Source organism: Montipora foliosa, chromosome 11 (genome assembly GCF_036669935.1).
Source record: "Montipora foliosa isolate CH-2021 chromosome 11, ASM3666993v2, whole genome shotgun sequence".
Lineage (NCBI taxonomy): Eukaryota > Metazoa > Cnidaria > Anthozoa > Scleractinia > Acroporidae > Montipora > Montipora foliosa.
The window spans coordinates 9530660-9555284 of record NC_090879.1 but is presented as its reverse complement, the minus strand read 5'-3'; the positions used below and the strand labels follow the sequence as shown (position 1 = coordinate 9555284).

Genomic DNA, 24625 nt, shown 5'->3' with positions numbered 1-24625 from the left:
ATGTACTCACATGGCCAACTTTCCTCTTCTCAATGAGCCTATCCACTTCAAAAAATTTCCCTTTACTTTTCCTGGCAGTATCATACAAAACAGCAGACGATATTGCATTCAAATCCTTGTAATTTACGATCAACAACAACGATGTAAATGTCAACGTGTTTTGCAATAATATGGAAAGTATTGCTGTAATTTTTGAACGGCCGTAATTTTAACAGGAATAGACAATAATTAAGCTAAATAAAATCAGTGCCATGTAAAAAAATCGCCAAAGCGTTTTCAGACTTTTCAGTGTGGAACATGTAACGGGGAATCAAACTCTCTCTCTCACATGAATGTTATTTCACTTGTAGAATTTTTATTTTGCAAGTACAAATCAAATTGACCGTTTAACTGTGTACTTTGCAGACAACATATTTCCTTTGAAAATTAAATTAAATTGTTCACGACTCAATGGTTACAAAGCGAAAAACAAACTGCTCTACTCGTGGGATAAAATCCGAAATTGACAACAGCGGCCAATAAGAATACGTACGCCGGTTTAGTTTTGAGCTCATTCACTCGATATAGAACACAATGGTTCGAAAATAAATATTAAAGAACACTCAAAGCAAGTGTACACAACACAATGGTCAGGGAAATGGGGAAAAATGTGTTTTCACTCACCTCCGAACACAAGATTATCAGTACAATCTAGTCGCGCACGTCATGCAAGTTTGTCTAATGACATCACACATCAAAACACGCGCTTTCATTGGTCCCTACTATAATCCCCAGGGAACCTTACATTACACTACATAGCCTTACATTACACGTTTCATAGTACGATCGAGAATTTTTCTGCCTGCTGCACTACTTCGTGCGGCATTAAGCTGGCTGCTTCGCAAGCCTCGCGTCTTCGCTCGGCTTGCTAGTTGGCAACAACCATTAAAGGAATCGAACACCTTGAATGCATCACAGTGTTTACTGAAGTCGCATCTAAGTTGTCTGGCAATTTACATTTATTTTGTACTCAACTCTGCAAAGGTAAAAAAAAATGGAAATGTGACAGTGAAGAATTATTTGAATGAAAGCATGTTGTCTCTTTTGTGCTTCATTATTTGCAGTCAAGGTTCTTTCGAAAAGGGTTTGATGTGAACTGTCAGAAATTTATTTAATTGCATATGCTTTGTGACACGGATTGTTTGTCTTGTTTGCGTGCACGCAATTGAAGTAAAGTCTCTTCTTACGAGCCAGAAGGCTCATCAGGCCGGCGCTTATCTCCGGTTTCTGTAGCATGAAGCGACTAGGAGTATTTATACTTCCCCCTGGATGGGATGCTAGTCCATCGCAGGGTTACCCCCAGCATTACGCCGGTACCCATTTATACACCTGGGTGGAGAGAGGCACCGTGAGAGTAAAGTGTCTTGCCCAAGAACACAACACAATGTCCCCGGCCAGGCCCCGAACCCAGACCACTCGATCCGGTGTCGAGCACACTAACCATGAGGCCACCGAGCCTCCCACACGCACGCAATTGAAGTAGGAAGGGTTTTTTTGTCTCTAATAGCAAATATGTTTGTTTCGATAGAATTTTCGAGGGAAAAGGTTTATGGGAGATTTCCAGCCTTTGTGAATTTAACATGTGTGATTTTCGAGCTCAACAAATTTACATACCTGGGTTGAAATGTGACACGGGAGGATTTCTCTGGTAGTGCACTGTAAGCAGCGCGTGCATAAGTCACGAAAATAAACAGGTCTGTTGGAAGCGTGCTTGAGTTTCAACAAAATGAGCCCCGAAATCAGCAAAAAATTGTGACGCTGATGAATAATAAAGTAGCTGCTATTTCCAAAACCATGGAATCACCTGGTGATAAATAACCTCGTCTTGGAGAGTAAAGTTTTGACTTTGCAGAAACAATGGTCAACCTCGAGGGTTTGGCGATTGTGATCTTTGTGTTGAATTCGCACATTTCTTATCAAACTTTATAAGACTTGAGAGAAAACGAAAACTAACAAAAACAAAAACCTGGCATCTTGCCATCATTTGACACAGATGCTTCACTGTTTGGCGAGTAAACACGCCGCGGTAACTTGATCACGGCGGAATTTAAGTTTAAAGCATTCTTGTGGTTTGTGATAGAAACACGCAATGAACTTATCGAGGAACGCTTGAAAGGCAAAGGTAAAATGAAATAATTTGTAAGGACTAGGTGCTAGTACAATAGAGGCATAGTTTTGTTAAAGTTATATCATTGAAAAAGTATTAATTCTGTAAAGGATTAAAGTATCTTTTCATAGCGTTGCTGTGGTCTTTTACACCAAGCAGTAATCAAGCATTCCTGTGTTCGATCGGGTGCATTTCTTTAAGATTGCGGAGTAGTACTCGCGTATGATAAAGTTTGTTGGTTATGCCACTGTAAAATAAAGGTGAAAATGTTGAAGTTTAGTTTGACATATTGTTGCTTTGTGGCGCTACGCTTATGGAACAAAGAATATATAACATTGTGTTTGGCGTGTTCATGTGGCGTGACGCTTACAGAACGAAGAATATACATTGTTTGTCGCGTTTGTGTTATCATCAGAAAATGAAAATTGGTTAAATAGGAGAATCGGACAATAGGAGAATCGGAAAAATCGTAGAATCAGATAATGAAAATTGGTAAAATAGGAGAATCGGAAAAATTGTAGAATCAGAGAATGAAAATTGGTAAAATAAGAGAATCGGAAAAATCTTAGAATCGGACAATAAAAATTGGTAAAATAAGAGAATCGGAAAAATCGCAGAATCTGAACAAGCGGAGAATCTGAAGAATCGGAAGAATCGTACATCAAAAGCTGTCAGACGCTCAGAGTGCACGCTTAAGGCCGGTACCTTCTATTGTTATTGTGCATTCGTTCTTCGCATCTCGTTATACTCGGATTTCCTATTGGTGGTGCTTATTAATACAGGGATATTTTTGCGTGGCCAAAACTATGAGGAGAAAGCAGAACTTAGCAAGTGCTCTTGGTATCCCAAAAGAAAATTGGGGCTAACCATACACCTTATTCCAAAATGGCCGCTGATTTATGCACATACAAATTGGCCCTTGTTGCCTCGTTCAAGATAAAATATTCTTTTGAATTTTCAGCTCAAGAATGAGGCATCAAGGGCTAATTTGAATAAAAACAAAAGAATATTTAAATGGCGGCCATTTGGAATAAGGTGTATGCATTTTTCAGAGATAACTAAGCTTAAATTTGGAAAAGAACGCCATACATTGCTTTGTCTTTTAAAGCTTTTTACAAATATTGCTGATTAATTATCTTCGAAAAATGCGTGGTTACCCCCAATTTTCTTTTTGGATTTCAATATCACTTGCTGATATCACTTGCTAAGATCTGCTTTTCCCGCATATTTAGTAAACCGCGCAAAAATACCCTTGAATTAGTAGGCACTGTCCTTAAACTTGTGATGAAAAGATGTTGTGTGGGAACTTGGAAATAATCAATATCGTTCCCATGAAGGGTGTTGTTGGACAAAAATGTTTTTTGAGCATGTCGCATGATTGTGGGCCAAAGTACAATCCAATTGGTCACTTTGCATGTCATTGGCCTTGGTTGCAATGGAAGATAGCGGCTTACATGTTTTCTGTTGTGATGTTGAAATTGTCATAGTTTGTACTTTGTACCTGATCACGTGACTTGGTGTAAAAGGCACTGGAGTTCTTGAATGAATGGCGTTGTGTTGCTTTTAGTTTACGCTCGCCGATAATTCACTCAACATTTTCTGGCTAAAGTTCATTCCCTCGGTTTGCATGTTGGGCGAAGATTCGATTCAATTGAGCAGTCTGTATGTGTTCGGGCTTGAAGTAATTCATGACGACGTTTGGCTTGTTTATGGGCCAATCATGCACTTCATTTCATTTGAACAGTTTGCATGTTTTCGGGCTGGTGCGATATCCTCGCCTTGACTCGTCAGCGTGACATTCCTTTAGAGGAAGGTATATGATGTATGAGAATAGTCTGACGGTCAGTCTGACGTCCATAGTGAAACCTCAGCCTTTTTGTCAGCGGTATTCTTCCTTAGATTGGCGGGTATTTCATTTATGGTACATCCATGACGTTGAGGAGTTAGAGGTGAATCGGTATTTTCATGTTGTGCTCAGACACTCCAATTTACGTGTAGATGGAAGTTGCCTGATTAGAATATTTTTATTTCAAGTTTGATTCTCTTTCTTTTAGCAAGAAAGCCCTCGTTTATAGGGCTCCTGAGTCGCGCAAAGAGAGTCCTTCTGGATCCACACTAAAGGTTGGCTACTGAACGGTGGATTCAATTTGTTTTCATGTGTCAAGTTTGATTCTCTTTCTTTTAGGAAGAAAGCCGGCAGGTACAAAACATAGGTCACAGGTCATTGTTTTACCAATACGGAAAGTATCCTAAACATTCATAAAAGCTAACCTTAGGCCTAATTCTAAACAAAAGTTTTTAGGCCTAAGATTAGCTTTCATGAATGTTTAGGATACTGTCTGTATTGGTAAAACAATGACCTGTGACCTGTTTACAAAATATTTCACTCCACTCAAGAGGACTGTATACGTTCTTTAATAAACACTCGTACACGCGTAGGCACAATCTCGTTCAATACTCAGTCATACTAAATCTTTTGTTATTTGATACAGGTCAAAATCGTTCACATGTCAATCAAATTTACACTACAGAGCACTACACATTCACTACATTCCACAGTCGCTAATATCCGAATTTCGACACTCCCCCCACCCTTGACTCACTTTTGAGTCAAGGATGAACCGCTTCGTTTAGTCCTGTTCAGAATTCAGTAGCATGTCCTTCATCTTCCAGGGAGCATCTAGAGCGGCAGCTCGGCGAGGTCTTTCCCACCTTGTTTCCACATTACCTCCCTTATTCACTCTTGGTGTGTCTTCCAGTGATGCTGCGCAGACTTCTAAGGGAAATAGCCTTTGTACAGGCCTGCTCATGCGGACCTGTTTCCCCTTTGTGATCACTCTCACACTCGCTCCTCTTACCTCTTGGTCCTTTCCTGCAATGAGCCTTTCCACAACTGCTAACTTCCAACTACCTCTCTTCGTGCCTTCATCATAAACTGTAACTAAATCTCCTACCTTAGGTGACTTTCGGTTTGAAGAACCTTGCATCCTGCGACTCTCTCGTAGATCCGTCAAATACTCTCGCTGCCATCTCTTCCAAAAATGTTGCAGCTTCTGGTTCAGATACTTGTATCTCCTTGCACAAGTGCTCTCACTCTCGTCTTCCTCTTCAGTGACTTCTGGCAATGACTGAAGTCTTCTTCCGTAGATCAAGTGTGTGGGAATTAAAACTTCTCCTTCGGGGTTGTTATACTCATACGTTGCCAGTCTAGAATTCAGAATGCCTTCCACTTCCACAAGTACCGTCAGCAACTCATCGAAAGTTAACCTGGCATTACCGATTACCTTATGAAGACACCTTTTAACGCTCCCAACCATTCGCTCAAAGAATCCACCCCACCATGGGGCCCTCTCCAGGTTGAAACGCCACTCAATTCGTCTGTTCTCCAGTTCCGCTATTATCTCGGGGTGACGGTAGAGCGTTTGCAGTTCTTTCTCTGTCCTTTTGAACGTTAAAACAAAACCGTTTAATCAACGCAGTCACTCTCAAAAGCTTTCTTGTACAACTGTACCTGTCAATCTGTACAACTCTGTCTAAACCGAGAGGCGTGTCAACTTGTACTGCCAAAACTGCGGCTTTACGTTCTTCCTCACTGCTCTCAGTCATGGGTTGAATCGCTTTTACTGTCGGCCAACTGTCTTCTCTCCCCTTTAACCACATTGGACCATGCCACCACAACTCGCTCTGCTTAAGCTCTAGCGCGGCCACTCCCCTCGATCCAATGTCCGCTGGGTTTTCTTCACCCGGACAATGACTCCAATCTCCCTTTTCACTCAGCTTTAGAATCTCATTGACGCGATGTCGGACGAACTGTTTCCATTCCCCACGGTTTATAATCCAATGTAGCGCAGTCATGCTGTCCAGCCACAATCTCAACTGCTTCACTCCAGCCTGATGAGACAGAGCTGTCTCCACATTACTCATAAGCCTCGCCAGCATCAGTGCTGACATGAGCTCTAGCCTTGGTATCGACAACTCTTTCAATGGGGCGACTCTCGTCTTCGAAGTCAACATTTTAGTGTATCTTCCAGTACTGGTTATGTATACCAGGTAAATAACCGCACAGTAAGCTTTCTTGCTTTTATCCGCGAAGCCATGGAGTGAACAATGCAGTACTTCTGCAGGCAAATGATCCCAAACACATCGGTGGATCGTTATTGTTTGGCAATCTATGAGACTTTTGATCCAAGTTTCAACACCTTGCTTGACTTCACTTTGAAGTGGATCGTCCCAACCACTCTTTAGACGACATATATCCTGAAACATAATGTTGACTTTCACTGTAACCGGGCCCATAATTCCCAGGGGGTCAAAGATCCCTGCTAGCAGCCTTAAGGTGTTTAGTTTCGTGGCAGGTAGGCCTTTTTGCGCGTTCAGCAATCTCCGTCAAATCAAAACTGATTACCTCTGCTTCATAGTCGCACGCTAATCCTAACACCTTCTGACCCTTACAGCCTAGCCGCATCCCCACCGATGATTTGGCATAGGTGATGTCTTCTTCTCTTACTGGTGCACTGTCTACTTTCGCATCGGTTTCTATCCTGGCTCTGACCTGGGAATCGTTGGTTAGCCACTTCCTAAGATTGAAACCTCCGTCAGCCATTCGGTCATTGGTCTTGCGGTACAGCTCTACAACGTCTGCGGACCCCACTCCACCCCCCACAAAATCATCTACATAAAACAAATCCCTCAATTTTTGCACAAATTCTGGGTCACATTCTTCATAATTCTTAAGGTGATGTCTAACTTTGGCGTGAAGCAGAAATGGCGATGCGTTAGCTCCAAATACAACACGACAAAACCGGTACACAGTAATATGAGACAAATCGGGAGGTTTTTCCATCCACAGGAAACGCAAACAATCTCGATCCAGCACATCTACTTCAACATTCAAAAACGCCTTTTCTATGTCCCCGACTAGTACCACTCTGTTCTCCCTGAATCGCAACAATATGTTGAATAGCAAAGGATTCAGCGAGGGCCCAACGTGCAAGCAATCATTCAAGGAAGTTCCTACCTTACCTTCCCTTGAAGACGTGTCGTACACAATCCGCACCTTCGTGGTTGTTGACTCCTTACGAATTACGGCTTGGTGTGGCAAGTAGTGAACTTAAGGCACCTTCTCCAGCTCAACCACTCCCTCTATTATCCCAGCCTCTAGTTGATCTTGAATTATTGACGCATACTCCTTTAACACTTCCGGTTCCTTTTCCAGTCTAGCCACCTGGGTCTTCAGGCGGTGCAAGCTCGTAGTGTAGTTGCTTGGTAGTTCTGGGTGCCCCTCCTTCCATGGCAATCTAACGGAATACCTGTTTCCTGTAAATGACACACTATTTACAAACGCCTCGTGCACTTCGTCTTCAGACTCAATGATGCCTAGCGTTTCCATATCCCATAGCTTATGGACGTCACTTTCTAAATTTAAGCGTTCTTCGTGAGCACTCCCAATCAAATTAACTTGCACTGAACGAGCTTCACTCTCATTCCCCGAGCTCTTCATGGGACCTGATTGTACCCACCCCAATTCTGTTTCCACGGCAACAGGCTCGTCTGGTTTGCCCCTGATTGTGCACCCTTTCTGGAAGCTCCACAAGTAATCCGCGCCAATCAATACATCGATAAACATTTCTTCCCATCACTTGCTCACGTCTGAAAACCACAGCCCTTTAAGGTGGGGGTATTCATATTTTGCAATCTCTACGTGACTGTTTTGAATTGTTGAAATTTCAGGCACTACATAGGCTTCTATCTCAAGAACTTTCTGACCCCCTAGTGCACTTACCTTCATGTGCACGACATCTCTAAGCTGCATATCTCGGGAGGTTTGTCCAAACGTACTAATCCCGAGCCAATCTTGACGAATCACTCTGAGCTGCGCGTGCTGAGCCACTCTGGCGGTCACGAAGGAGCGATGGCTACCTGCATCGAACAAAAGTGTAACCTTCCGCGGATCTCCCTCCCCGCTAACAGCATGCTACACGCCCACTCGTACCCACATGTGAGCTACTGGGACTAGCGTTAATTGGATTCGCAACTGGTGCAACTTCGAATGCATTAATTACAGGGCTGTCACATACAGAAATGTGGTGATTTCGACCACAATTATTACACAACTCAAACGATTTACACTCTCACACGATGTCCTTTCCTCAAACACTTAAAACATCTAGCGAATTTGTATAGAATGTCCTTGCGTTTGTTTACATCAACTACTTTCGGACAGTGTTCATGGGCGTGTTTGCCCAAGCAAAAGGCACAATTATCCGTCTCCTGTCTCGTATGCAAGGTAGTGTTCGTCGAGGTTCCTCTCAATCTGCTGTCCCTGCTCCGGGATGCACCCATTTTCTGGTCCTGAGATCCAGCACTCGCGTTCACCACGTGGTCATGGTCTTCTCTCAGCTCCAGTTCGTTCAAAAACGCGGTCAGCATTTCCTCCATGGACCAGCTTAGGAAATCTGTGCCCCGCATGATCGTCAGTCGGAAGGCCTCAGGCAATTTGTGCAGTACGGCCGGTACAACCACTGCCGAGTATGTGTTTTCATTTATGCTGAGAGCCTTTAGTCCTTGGAAATGTGTTTCGCAACTATCGTACAACTTTCTCAACCACGGGGTGTCCTTGTCGTTAAAAACGTGTGGCAAATGGAGCAGATCATTCACGTGTGCTCTCTGAATGGCAGTTTCTTTCCCGTATTGTTTCTTTAAAACCTCCACGGCCGCAGTGTAATTGGCTGAAGTGAGGGAAAACCCAGCGATTGTCGATCTCGCCGGTTCCACAACTAAACTCCGCAGGTATGCAAACTTATCTACCGCTGCGAGGCTTTCATTTTTCTCGATGGCACTTTCGAAGGAATCCCAAAATTCCTGCCATTCTTGTTTTCTCCCGCTAAACTTCTTTACTTCTAGTTTAGGCAATTTGGCTGTTTTCTTAGGCGACGGCGAACTAGCGGGAAATTGTGATGTCGACGCGTATAACCCGGGGAAAACATTCTGACCTTGAGTTGGCACCTGTTGTTGAATTGGAGGCGGTGGCGACAATTGTTTCAATGCGTCTTCCATTCTGTCCACGATTCTGTTCAAATCAGTCCGCACAGAATCACTCCCTTCAATCTCCGATTCCATGCGCCCTTCTACTTCGTCATCATCACAACTCGCCATCAGATCAATGATTTCTTCGTCCAGTTTCTTTAGTGATTCAATCTTTTGTTGAATTGTTTGAATGTTATCTTTCAAATAAAACACGTCCACAGAGACAGTTCCATCTGCTAATCGTTCGCCGATACGGTTACGGAGTTTCGTAGCGGCTCCTCTCAAGGATCCTCTAATTTTTATTTTCTTTGCAAGACTAACCTCGATTGCTTTGCTAATATTCTCTGTACCAGCTGTCGACGGCACCATCCCATCAGTATTCTCCATTGCGTTGCCTTTCTTCGACTTTCTAGTGTTTTCTCATCCAAAATCTGGCCAACTCTGGCTCGAAGGACCACTGTTTACAAAATATTCCACACCACTCAAGAGGACTGTATACGTTCTTTAATAAACACTCGTACACGCGTAGGCACAATCTCGTTCAATACTCAGTCATACTAAATCTTTTGCTTGTTATTTGATACCGGTCAAAATCGTTCACATGTCAATCAAATTTACACTACAGACCACTACACATTCACGACATTCCACAGTCGCTAATATCTGAATTCCGACAACCTGTACCTACCGCAAGAAAGCCCTCGTTTCGCGCAGAGAGTTCTTCTGGATCCACACAAAAGGTTGGCTACTGAATGGTGTTTTCAATTTTTTCTTTTTTTTCATGTAAAGTGGGTTATCATTGTGCTCAATAGAGCATCATCCCTGTATGGTTTTGAAGATTCCCTCTTTGAATTACTTTAAACTGGCGGGTCTAAAACACAGGTCAGGTGTCAGGTAAGGGCAGGGCAATAGGAAGAATAATTTTCTGCCAACGAAATTGACTATTTTCACCATCCCATAATGGGGGGCAGGGGGCATTTACATAAAAAATCAATTAAAGTGATTTATTCTTGGGACTATCATGCTTCAGGAACTAAACATCCATCGTTTTAATGCAATTTCCCCCTTCCCCCCCCCCCCCCACCTCCCCAAATGACCTGTATTATGGGAAGGGTGAAAAACGCGAATAACGAGAAATATAAATTAAATAAGTAAAATAAATTATGGTAGGAAGCAATTTCCTCGTGAAATTCGTAGTTTTCGTTTTGCTGAAACGGATTTAATCACGTAGAACCACATTCTGAAGCTTAAAGTTAACAATGCCTCGCATCATTAGAGATCCTTTCTCGTATCCCATTAGCTTCGAATTATGCGTCCGATGTACTTTTGAGTTATAACTGCAACTGCAAGTGCATTCCCCTTGAGTAAGCCGATCGTTTTTATTTCAGGAAACTCCAAAGAGTGAAACGTTTTCCTTTGTCCTACAATTTTTTGATTATAGGCACTATTATACATCAGTAAGCACACCTTTCACAACATCTTTATGTCTCGCAGAAAAACTACCAACAAATCCTTGTCTTTATGGAAAGAATGCCACATAAATTCCACATTATGTCCTGAATACACGTATTTGCGCTAACCAAATTTGGGCCATCCTGTCTTCAGGTCCACTGTCCTTCGATTTTGTTCGTGTGCTTACCGTTCTTATTTCCAAATTCTTTTGAATGATTAACAGTTTCATGAGTGTATCCATGCTTTTCTACGTTAACGTATGATTTCCAGCAGTCTGAAATAATGAGATTTCCTAGAGCAATCCATTCTTTAATAATTGGAAGGACAGTGGTCTCACTGTGGTATCCAACAGTGAGTATAAAGCATTTTCGAGAGTCTTCTTCAATGCCTCCGAATACCCACGGTCCCTCAACTCGGTGACCGCAATAGTAATTGCATTTTACAAATTTACTTTTGTTAATTTGTAATGTTCTTCCATGACCGCCAATTTTTCAGCTATCGCACACTAGCAATAATTAACAATTATTCCTTGAGCCCGAATGGACTATGAGTCAATAGCCCATGAGGCTATTGACATGGGCTATTTCAGACTGCTGGAAATCATACAAGACTAAACATCTTTCGCAAGTTAAAGCTAGGCTTCAATCCTCTTTTACCCCCAAAACATTACAAATATGGTGGCACTTTTTTCTACTAGTGGGCTATAACATATAGCCTACTAGTAGCTCAACCAATCAGAATGCAGCATTGATGATAGACCACTAGTTGGATTTTACTAATAGGCAATACCTCAAAGTACCTCGCCGCATAATTCGAAGCTAACGGGATAGGAGAAAGGATCTAATAATGCACAGCATTGTTTACTTTAAGCTTCAGAATGTGGCTCTACGCGATTAAATCCGTTCCAGCAGAACGAAAACAACAAATTTCGCACGCAAATTGCTTCCTACCTTGTTGTCCTCGGCAACCATGTGCTCACAAGATAAATCACGTGATGACAGGACTTATGGGTTCTGCCATAATTTATTTTACTACAATTCTCAGTTGAGTATTACACTAGGGAAGTTTGGTGACAAAGGTTCATGGTTTAAGTTACCATGTTGTCAAGGGCAACTTGCTTTGTTTCCAAGGGTAACTTTTCGGGATTTGACGTCATTTAACTGGTAACGGTGGCTAGTTTGAATTTAACCGTTATCATTTGTAGATTTTGGCAGGCTCATCGCTCGCTTGTGACGTCAAGGCCCTAAAAGTTACTCTTGGAAATGAAGGAAGTTGCCCTTGACAACATGGTAACTTTAACACTGAAACCTTGTCACCAAACTTCGCTAGTGTCATACTCAACTGAGAATTGTAGTACTTATTTAATTTATATTTCTCGTTATTCGCTTTTTTCACACTTCCCATCATACAGGTCATTTGGAGGAAGGGGGGGTATTTGCATTAAAACTATGGATGTTCAGTTCTCTGAAGCATGATACAGTCCCAATAGTAAATAACTTGTATTGTTTTTTTATGTAAATACCTCCCCTGCCCCATTATGGGATGGTGAAAATAGTAAATTTCATTGGCAGAAAAATATTCTTCCTGTGACCTGACCTGTGTTTTAGATCCGCTGCTTTAAACAGCTCGATCTTTGTTGGTCGACCTGTAAAATCAAGAACCAGCACAGTTAACGCTAATGAACCACAAGGATCTGGACTTTACTTGTGCAACTTGATTGAGTTGCAATGTATTCCTTCATTTATTTATTTATTCCGGGCCGATTTTAAATTATATAATTCATGACATTCTTTTTAATACTGTATTGTATATCTGTATGGGATTTTATGTTAGGAACTTGTTTAGGCAGTTACAGAAGTAGGTGTCAAATATAATTTATTAGTATGGCTTTTTACTGATGCTTGAATACCTTGTCACATGAGTAAAGTTAGAGTGATTGATTTTCATGGAGTGCCTGTACCTGATAGGAACATTTAAAAGGTAAGACGTTAATCTGCAGGATTGCTTAGGGAAAAGGGGGCATCGACAGGCAACCCACAGCATGTGTTGAGAGGGTGTCTTGAAAACAAAGACCCCTAAGACTTGAAAACGAAGAAAGTAACCAAAAACCCTCGATTTGGCTAACCTTAGGCCTAATAACCAACTTACGGCCTAGCTAGGCCTAGGGTTAGCCAAATTAAGGGTTTTGGGTTACTTTCTTTGTTTTCGAGTCTTAGCGCCAGTAGTAAAGACAGCCGACACAATAATAGCGAACAACAAACACTTTACTAGGTACAACAAGGTCGCAACTTGATGGCAAACTCAAAACAAGAAAAGCCACGAGGGGATGCGCGTGATACACATGCCAACATTTGACTTGATTTGTGTTAATTGTTAGTTTCAATTTACAGAGTCCCCAATTAGTGCTTCAGCGCTAGAACGACTAGACACTCAAATAAAGTTCCTTTCCTTTTTTTTCCCTGTTGTTCAGAAGGAATGTCGCATTTGGGACGACCTTTGCAGCCTTAAAAACCTTAATGGTTCTTAGCCTTAGGATGGTTCTTGATTTTATAGCTCAGGTAACAAAGATCGAGCTGTTTAAAGTAATTCAAAGAGAGAATCTTCAAAACCCTACAACGATGATGCTTTGTTGAGTACGATGATAACCCACTAGTACTCAACATGAAAAAAAATGAAGGGGGTAGTTTCTAAAGAAACTGTGGTGCTGCGTCGGTGGGGAAGTAGTATGCAAAAATTTGATTTTATCGACGGAGTTGATAATGTAAATTGGCCACCGTACAGAGATTCTAAAAGCTGACGTTTCGAGCGCTAGCCTTTCGTCAGAGCGAATCGAGGAGTTATGGGTTACGTGTAGTTTTTACAGTAGAGTAGGAGCTACGCTATTGGTGGTAACATGGCAACGTGAAAAATAGGAATATATTAGTTAAATGAAAAGCGTTCGTTAATACCGTGAGGATTAAGGGTGCCGATTTGGAAGATGAATTTTTGTTCTAGACTCTTGCGGCTTTCCGTTGTACCTAGATGTAGGGAAAGGCCGCAGATAGCCATGTGTTTTTTGGAGTGGTCATTTTTCTCAACATCGCGAAGGTGTTCGCAGAATCAGTCATTATAAATCTCCCTAACCACTCCAAAAAACACATGGCTATCTGCGGTCTTTCCCTACATCTAGGTACAACGGAAAGCCGCAAGAATCTAGAACAAAAATTCATCTTCCAAATCGGCACCCTTAATCCTCACGGTATTAACGAACGCTTTTCATTTAACTAACATATTCCTATTTTTCACTTTGCCTTGTTACTACCAATAGCGTAGCTCCTACTCTACTATAAAAACTACACGTAACCCATAATTCCTCGCTTCACTCTGACGAAGGGCTACCGCTGGTGCAAACGGGGGGGCAACATTTTTTATGATGGCTTAAAAGGGGGGCCATTAAAAATTATGCAAGCGTTTTGCCAGCAAAAATGTTAAAAGCTGCATCTACACAAGGTCTGGGCGAAGAGCAACTAGAATCCAAATTTAAAGTAGCTTTATAGAATATCTATCTGTTGGACGTGGTGACTTGATAAATGCTTACTTTTTGTTTCATGCATGCCGGAGGACAAAGGGGGATGGGGTCAGCAAAAATCATGTTAAAGTAAGAGGAGAGGTCAGCAAAAATCAAGCAAGCCATATTTTACATTGCACCAGCCCCCCCCCCCCCCCCCTCCCATAAATAATGACTAGTCCCGAATTTGGATCCCAAAGATTACATACTGAAACATTTTAATTACTAAAATGGGGAATCTCTAAAAGAGGGAATTACTAAAATTGGGAATTACTAAAATAGGGAATCTCTACAATAGGGAATTACTAAATGGTGAATCTCTTAAAGGGGGAATTACTAGAATGGGGGAATTACTAAAATGGAGAATCTCTAAAAGGGGGAATTATTACCGGGAAAATGAAGAGAGATTTGATCTGCTGATTTTAATCACAAGCTCCGTTTTAACAGTGCAATTGTTGAACCGCTGGTACAATTCGCACAGAAATGCCGGCTATTAAAATATTACTGAAACAGTGTTTCTATTGTAAAGCTACTGATGAAACATAAATATGAAGGAAACATACAATATGAACGTTATAAAACTGGAACGGGTTACTTTTTGCCAAAATACTGTATGAAAAAAGACAAGTTAATGGCTTCAAAGTCAGAAAACCTTGCTCATTACAGTTTGAAAAAACCTACAGCGCGAGAGGAGTAGAGAAGCGAGTCTTTCTAAGCACCTTTGGCGATTCACCATTACGGTCGAGCAAAAGAAGAAGCAAAAGAATAATCTTATTTTCGACATTTGCTTGCACTGTGGGATATCAGTCGTGAGCGGAATTTAAGAACGCACTATAATAATTTCTAGTTTTCAAAGGCCCTATATTTTTGCACATCACTGCCAATTTTTTCCATGAACGTGGGTCCAATTCCCTGACGATCGTTTTGATCAAGGCAGCTAAGGAATTTTTTCAAGGAGCTAACTTTTCCCTCAGCCCTAAAGGTCTTGAGATCAAAGTACACATATTCGAGCGTCATCGCCATTGGATCCTCACATGCGGCCTTGAATTAAACAATGTTTTTGTGCTGTGAATCCCTTAAAATCTTGGCCTCCTTGGTGAACGTTGCCATAAAATCCTGAGCTGTACTTAACAGCTTTTTTACAATTACATTTTCTGCAGGCTTTCTTTCAGCTTGAAACACGGTTTCAAAGGTCCTTTGACCATCACTTCTTGGCCGACGAGGTCCCAGTCCTACCGAAACTTCAGCAAACCAGCAAATCCGTCCAGCCTTTTCCTTTTACTGGCAAAAGCCAAGGGAAACTTAATCTCAACCATGATCATTTAACATCAACTCGCTGAGAAAAGACAAAACATTGCCTGTCGCGAAAATATATTTTTTATGGTTTTCCCTTCACCGCAAACATCTTTGGAGAATTTAGTATTTTTCATGCTTTTTGTCATCCACTGCTCAGTTTTCCCCTTTATGTGTTTGTGCGCGAGTGAACGGTGAGGTATCCATCAAATTGAGTACCAAACAATTAAAAGTATTAAGGAAATGACTCGATAAGCTAACTATATAACACGAGGATGCCTTGGATTCCACATATTCTCATTACTATTGTATTTAATTGTACACTACTATTGCATGAATCGGTCCAGTTGCGATGGCTTTTTGGTATGCGTCCGAGAAAAGTAAACACCATCATGTTTTCCCTCCATTTCTATTTGCAGAAAGCCAATTAAATTATGTTGCCCTACCTAGTAAGATGCCTGCGGATCGTGGGTGTAAAAATTGACTAGTTTAACAAAGCAAAAAGGGAGCGGTGTTCATTGCAAAGAATTATAAATTGCTAATTTGGAAGGCCGATCTGTTAGCTCGCGAAGGCTGACTAGTATGAACCCCTTGAAAGGTTGAGGGACGCTACGTCCTTCAGTGACCTAAGAAATGTGTTTTTTTGTTGTCGCTGAATTTCTTTCAAGTTGAAGCGAATTTGCCACTGATGTTGGCTTGCGAACACTCCGCAAAGCCCCCTCTTTCATTATACGGCTAGTGGTGGAAAGAGAGAGCCAAGCGAGCCGACCGCTGAGGTCTAAGGCTTGTTCACAACCTTCACTCCTGCGTCGTTTTATGGATACACATATTAAATAAATATACTGTATGTGAGACTTGCGATCGCAGTAAGAAGTTGCCAGCGGCTGATAGATTTCCTAATGTTTTGATGCAGCGCTATCTGAAAGCCATTCATTTCCTACCCGGTGATTGCTGACTGTCATACTTTCTTCGGAGTGGAAAAGATGTTAGAGATTCCCCCGTTTAGAGATTCCCCATGTTAGATATTGCCCCTTTTAGAGATTCCTCCTTACAGAGATTCCTCCTTTTGGAGATTCCCCCATTTTACAGATTCCCCGTTTTAGACATTCCCCATTTTAGTAATTCCCCCTTAGAGATTCCCTTTTTAGAGATTCCCCGTTCCCCATTCGCCATTTACCATTTGCATTCTCTGATTCCCCATTCCCTGTTTTAGAACTAGCCCAGTAAATTTTAACCCAGTGAACAACGGCGTCATTTGGATCCAAAATTTTACATACTGTAACATTTTAAGACGGTGATCAACGGCGTCACTTGGATCCAAAACATTTCTTACTGTGACATTTTAAGCCAGTGAACAACGGCTTATTTAGACCTATTTACTACCGAAAACATGTACATACTGTAACATTTTAAGCCAGTAAACAACGGCGTATTTCCAACGGAAGATAACTAGACGCTCCATGAGCGTACACTGGGTTGCCTGTGGTACATGTTACTCAAAAACAGAAGGGACTGAGTTGGGTGGTATTAAACTGCAGCGTTCCAGGCAATTTTTTCAAGTTGGGGGTCATTAAGTCCATTTAAGGGGTCGCCCAGAAGTCGTACCAGCAGAGGCCCTTTGGCTCACACGTTCATACGACGAAACAGATCCTTTTCTGAGGTTAAAAACCTGACTACCGGCCTACTAATCATTTGACAGAAAGAAGAAATTCCTGTCATCTTTACAAAAAATAGGCACGCATTGCTTACGTGTGGTAGTGAAGTAACACAGCGCTTTATTCCATATTGTCAACTGAACTCCGTTTTGTCTTCCAGGAGATTCAAGATGTCTTTGCATAATATGTAGCTCTAACACTGCACGATATTGTTATGGTATTGTATATCATTATAGTGCCATGGTAGAAGTCTTAGGTAAATAGCCCCCTGAGAAGACATGCGGTTACCAGCAAAGTACTGAACCCAGAAAGATTGTAGAAAATAAAAGGGAATCGAGAAACATTGGCTTCTTCCCTCACAACTTGTTTTCACCACAAGTTTAAGCGTGCGCTCTGAGCATCTGACAGCTTTGTAATACAAAAGTTCACTGAAGTTAAGTCCAGTCTGGCGGGGTTAGTATCTGGATGGCTGACGTAAATAAATGTACCACTTCATAATAGAAGCATAGGACCGAAAATTCTATTTTAACGCTAACAAATGCGAACTAAGCAAGGTACAGATCTTGTTAGCTTGCTTTATGCAAAAGAAATATTGATGCAAAAGTAAATAAATATTGATACAGAGCTTTTAGGAAGAACTGAAGGAAGTTTTGAGAACGGTCTATCGAGAATAAAATATTTTGCCATTAGCAACAAAATTTACGACATGAGAACAACATTAATTTTGAACCTCGAATATAAAAAGTTACCATCAGCGACAAACATCTTGGAAGATTTATGCTACGTTCAATTTTGTTATTGTACTTTTGGCTGCACATGTAAATCGCAAAATCGAAAGTGACATCGAATTCAGGGGGCACCTTGTTCAAGTTACCGCGGCGTGTTTACTAGCGAACCAGTGAAGCATCTGTGTCAAATGATGGCAAGATACCGGGTTTTTGTTTTTGTTAGTTTTGTTTAGTAGTATAGTAGTTGGGGGTACCAGCTCATTTTTAAATTTGAATAAAATGAAGTTTAAATACGATTTTAACCAACTTGAAAACAACAAGAAACTAAGTAATATGCATAAAATTTTGTGTTGGTTTTAACCTCATTAATATGCATAAAATTTTCCATTTGAAATTTGACCTTGGGATTTTGTGTTTGATTTTCCATTTGAAATTTGACCTTTGGATTTTGTGTTGGATTCAAAATTCACTAAAAAATTAATCTATATGTTTTTAAAAATGTATATTACCAAGGAAAAGACTACTTGATTAAATATTCGCATAATCAATCAAATGGAATTTGATAGAATCACAAAGCATGACATTCTCGGAGATAAAGAAAGGGGTTTTTCCGTGATTTTTAACCAACCACAAGCTTCACATTTTTACTTCACAATTGTGAAATTTTTCAGTGAAACTTTTAAAATTTGTGAAATAATTTTGTGAAGTTGCATGCATTAAGTTTGTTTAAATATTTGCATAATCGCCACAGCGTGTCATTTGATAATCTTTATGAGTAAACTTAAACAATAATATTGAAAAAATTATTTTAGTATCTAAATATATGTATTGTGTATTGTGAAAAATTACATTATGACCATTTGTTTTTAAAAGAATATGTCATATGTCCTTTTTGCTTTGTAAAAATACAAGAAATAAACAATAAAAATAATCAAAAAACACATTGCTGTGGACAAGAAATTTCTGAAATAGATTATCAAATGATTTGTACTGTTTGTGGAATAATACATTATGAAATTTATAAAAATAATTGCATATATTTTTATGAAAATATGTATAAGATAAAAAAAAATCAGTTTATATCAGAAAATATCCTGAAATAGCTCCTAATATTCAATTTCGTATCCTTTGTATCGGTAACCACTGATGTAGTTGACTGAGGGTTCGCAAGGCTCGGAAATGTGGGAATGGTGGCTGAAACATTGAGAAGACTGGCAGAGGTGGTACAGGAGACCTTAACAGTTAAATTGATTTAGTAGTTCTAGCTAAGACTTGATTACGCGGTTGGAACATTAAGTCTGGTTTACACGGTGTGACTTGTCGGCCCAATTTTTGGTGGCGGCTTTGAAAAAAATCGGCCCGACGTAAAGTTTCCATCATAGCTCTTAGAGTATCCACACGAACCTTCAAGAGAAGAATGGGATAATACGGTCTCCAGTTCAAGGTCAGATCGTTCCAGCATAGTCAATTCTTTCAACGAAAGAGTCGGATTGTTCCACTTAGAAAAAGACAAGAAAACACTCTTATCCAACTGAAATGTAAAAAGGTTCCTGCTCAATGCATGTCTAGTTCACAGAATGAGTTAACACAAAACTCCATCGTCGCTGACTCTATTCGAACTTTTCAATACAAGTACTCTGGCAAAACTCATTTCCTTTCCTTCGGAAAGGGAATGTTATTTAAACTCTCCGCAGCAGTTGATAAGTTGTACTGTTACGCACGAAGGAACTTCGCCCTTTTGAATTAAGCTTGTTATATCCAGAGGTTAGGGACATTCACAAAATTAATACTGTACTGCGTTTATCATAGTATGAAACTTAACCCAAAAAATATTTAAGAAATAGTGAACTTTATGAAAGATCAAAACATCGTAATGACATCGTTATGTGCCGGCAACTGTCAAATTGAGCATGTTTCATCGTATAAACTATTAGGTGTATTTATCAGCGAAGAGCTAAAATGGAATCATCATATAGCTTACCTTGTTACCAAGGCATCTAAGAGACTATGCCTTACGAGAGTGAACACATCCGACTTATTAATTTGCCTATAGGAGTAGTGTTTGGTCTATCCTAAAATATGCCGTCCAAGTTTGGCAAAATATCGCTGAGTATCTCTGCAATAGCATTGAAGCAATTCAATTCACAGCCGATGAACGACCGATTCATGGAAATGAAAAACGGTCCAATGAAAAAAAATGTTGCAGTGCAACAGATTTTTTGAAGTCGGGCCGACACTTTGAGAGAAATCAAAGGGTATGCGAGTGGGTAATAAGTGCGCATAATTACTTTAAAAAATTAAAGCGTTCAAAATAGTGGATACTAAAAGGACAACGGGAAGATCTTTTGAGGAAAAATTACAATTTTTCACAATTCACACAGTACGATTATCGGCCCGACAAAACCGGCTGACAAATCGTACTGTGTTAATCGGCCGTAATAATTCTTGTACCACTTTTCGAGCCTTGCGAACCCTCAGTCAACTACATCAGTGGTTACTTTTACCAAGGATACGAAATTGAAGGTCAAGTCATTCATGCGTGAAGTTCAATTCAAAACTTGCACGTTGAATTTGAAACTTGAAAGTCGAATGTGAAATAGAATTTTCCACTTCAATGTCAAATTCAAAACTTCGATGTCAAATTAAAAACTTCAATGTTGGATACAAAACTTCGATGTCGAATATGAAAATCAAGACTCAAATTTGAAACTTGGATGTCAAATTCCGATGTAGAATTTTGGCGGAGATATAATGCCATAATTTTAAAGTTAAACTATTCAACAATGATATACCAGGCAAAGAGCTCAATATCTTGATTAAATATATTCATTAAAATAATGTATACAATATTATAATGACAACTGATCAAAAAATATTCAATTTCAATCATATAAGCAAATCTATCAGATGAAAAAATTAAAGAAATAAAAGATTTGTATAAATATTATCACAAGAAATTTTGGTGTTATAAGAAATCATTTCAACAATACCAAAAAATGCATCTATCATGTAATATTGGATCAGCTGGATTAGCAGTTATTGGTACAATAACAGGAGCTCAGTCAAATTCAGAACTTGGATGTCAAATTCAAAACTTCGATGTTTGAGATAAAACTTGTCAAATATGAAAATCAAGACTAAAATTTGAAACTTGGATGTCAAATTCCGATGTCAAATTTTGGCGGAGATATAACGCCATATAAAATGACAATTTTGTATTGTCATATTCACATTTAAAATTTGCTTTTGTGTATTTTGACCTGATGTAAAAAAAATCATATAATGACAATTGAGACCCATAATAAATTTCAACGGTTAATGGTTTATAATTAAAGTTGAAAGAATTATGTAAAATTTTAATTTGTTTGATTACAGACCCATCAGAAAGTAAAACTTTTCTATTTCCATTTATAATAAACGTTTTATCTAATTCATTTGTCATAAGATAACCATGGAGATAATGCGATGTTTTTAAGATGTTGTTTCCATTCATATCAATTGGCATCTGCATTGTAAATTTTTCATCACAAGATATTTCATAAGCCTTTTCCCAATCATAAATACTAATAATGATTTAGATAAACATATACTGGCAAACACTAATGATAGAAGCGTCCGACGTTTCGGCGACATCTTGGCGGCATTGTCAAGGGAAACTAAATTAAATATGCGATCTCAAGAGAAACTAAGAGTCCAGAGTCATTAATTTGCATGCGTTAGACAAAGACCTTGACTTGTCTTTGTCAACCCTAGCGAATGTTGGTGTAAGGTTAAAATTCTGGCAGAGTCTAAGAAACTCGATTGAGCAATCGCAATTGATCTGCTTCTTGCTACACTTTTCGAGGCTCCGGAACAAATGTAGCTGATCATTGCATTTGAGAATTCTAATTAACAATGATTTAGATAAACATATACTGGCAAAATCTAACGATGGAAGCATCCGACGTTTCGGTGACATCATTGAATTTGATTTGAAGTGCTATCAGGATAAAGAGTTAATATTGATCTTATGTAGTGATATTCATTTGATACTTGTTACTTGTTTTGCTATAATCATGTTTAAAACTTCAAATGTGATATTCATACAGAGAAATTCATTTGAATAACCAATAAACCCTGTTCTTTTAAAATAAAACTCAAGAGCTAAAGTGTAATTATTTGAAAAGTTATCTCTTATTAATTTAAAGAGGTTTATATCAAATTTTCCTTTGTATTGTGAATTTTGATTAGACTTTTGCAAAGTAAAAGAAAATGCTTTTTTTCTAATTTTATGAGGCATATCATCGAAAATATTAATTAAATTTACACTATTAATACCATAATCTGCAGAAAATTCGCCAGCATTATCTGTTATGTATTTTAATACATTTTTACGATTTTCATGCGAGCCAATATGACTTTCACCTATTTTTTGGTCAACATATGATTTATTTACACAGTCATTTTTATTAACAGGTGAGCTAATATTTATAAGTTTGTGACCATTAAGATTGAGATTTCCTGTGAGTAAAGTTGTACCATCTTTTTTCATATATGATTTGGATAAAGTATTTGCAAGTATTGAATTAGCTTCGTTTAATCGCTGCAAATTAACAACATCTGAATTGGCTGTTGCATTTTTTACATTAGTTATTTTATTATCACCAATATCAAGATTTCCTATCATACTAACAGCTTCATCCTTTTTTAAATAAGGTGATAAATCAACTTTTTTTTTAAGTTCATCTTTTACATATTTACGATTAGCAGCAGATGTATCGTTACTCGCGTTGTCAATTCCGTAAAAATAGATTACTTCATAGAAAGTGCGCTGTACGGATTTTTATTCACGAGTTGCAAAACTTTAGAAACGAACGAGTGAGCGTAGCGAACAAGTGAGTTTCTAAAGTTTTGCAATGAGTGAATAATATCCGTACAAAGCTCGTTCTATGGTGTAATTTGTTTATAATATATTAAAGGAGAATAAAAGCGTGTAAATCAGCAATTTTAATTTTTCTTTATGATGTAAGGTCAAGAGAAAATGAGGGGACAGAGAGGGAGGCTCAGGGCGTTGGCCGGGATATGTTATGTCCACGAAAGTTATTTTTAGACGAGTGAAAGTCTTTGTTCTAGCTGACGTCTGTCTTCCGAGACGTCCGCATGCAGTCTTGCCTCGCTCTCAGGTTCTTAGTGAAAAGAGAAAATGACGGCGCACATGGAAGGCTGATGAATATTTATTTTCTTTCAAACATCGGACCGAGGTTGGCCTGCATGCGGACGTCTCGGAAGACTTCCGCTCGTCTAAAAATAACTTTCGTGGACATGACATATCCCAAGGGCTGGACCGGGAGCCTCCCTCTCTGTCCCCTCATTTTCTCTTGGTAAGGTTTATAAACTTTGTTTGCGAAATAGCGAAACCTCAAGAATCCAATTTTAAAAACTACGAAATGTGCAAAATCTGTCTTCAGGAGAAAACGTCTCAGGTATTAAAAACCTCCTGATTCAGAATAACACTTAACGCAAAAAAAATTTAAAGTACAATGATGAAAACACTTCACATTTATTTTAAGTCCGATTAATCACTGTCTGCTTCAATCACATAATGGCGGCGCTTCACGCTGTGCATAGACAAGTTTGGACTCTGCTGTCTTAAACTGTTTATCGAGATATTAAATGTTCCTCTGTGAATATTTGCACTTCGAAGTAGGGACAATACTTGTTGAGGTTTTTGTTTGCTTGCTCCTCGATAAAAGCCTCTAAAGTTGTTTCAGATGGAACAAAACGTGTTGAAGCCATGTTTTGCGAAAAACACAAACATGTTTTCTCAATCGGCGCGCCTCGGAACCCATTTGAGTGTTATGTTCTGATTGGCTAATGGGTGATTCTACTCAATGCTCATTGGGTATATTTTTCACATGTGAAAAAAAGCTTTACTGGAAGCTGATTGGACGTATCGCTTTTTCCACATGTGAAATATAAGAAAGAGAGAATTCTATTTGGAAGGTATATTACATGAAATTCGCCCTATATATATAATAAATGCTACTATTATTGCATTGAATATCACCTTTCATAGTTCCTCCAGTTAAATGCAAATAGTTACTCAGCTCATTGTTTAATTGAGTGAAGGTTACACCTTGATGACCTGATGTTGCTTCTTTTACATTATTAATGTTATGGTTTTTCATGTCAAGATTTTGTGTTAAACCGCTTTTTAACATATAATTATCAAGCTCTTTTTTATCAGCTTTTGATTTTTTTATTTGTTTTAATTGGTAAACATTCACAGAATCTTTATTATTAACTCCATCAGCAATTTTAGTAATTTGTTGGTTTTTCATATCAATTGGATTTTGAGCTTCTATTTTACCATCATCAACATTAAGATCAAAATAAAAAGCTTCTAGTTGAAGATGAGTTAAAGCATCTGCTGTATCATGTCTACCAGGTCCAACATTTTGAATCCTTCTATTATTCATATCTAGCAATCCAGTCATTTGATCGCATCCATCTTTTTTGAAATAATTAGTTAAATCAACTGGTTGGCTAGATGAACCACCATTCACCTTAACATGATCATAAATCCGCTTTTGGTCAAAGCATCGCTATCATCTTTGCCTGGATTTAAATTAGTTAATTTTTTATTTTCCATATCATAATTACCATTTTCAGTCAGTTTAAAACCAACACGTGGTATGCCTTCAATTATTTTTGTACTCTTTGATTCTAATAAACCGTTTGAATAACTCACCAAGTTATGAAGAATCATTAAGAGATATATTGGAAGGAAAAAAACAGA

General features: G+C 39.1%; 2 protein-coding genes across 8 annotated transcripts in view; one reads left to right on the top strand and one right to left on the bottom strand.

Moving 5' to 3' along the window:
- The window catches only part of LOC137975585 (BRCA1-associated protein-like), a 125507-nt gene that overhangs the window by 49699 nt on the left and 51183 nt on the right, over positions 1–24625 (top strand). The window lies entirely within an intron of this gene.
- On the bottom strand, positions 8270–9559 carry LOC137975271 (uncharacterized). The gene has a single exon (XM_068822368.1). The coding sequence runs from the start codon at positions 9557–9559 to the stop codon at positions 8270–8272; it is 1290 nt and encodes a 429-aa protein (XP_068678469.1).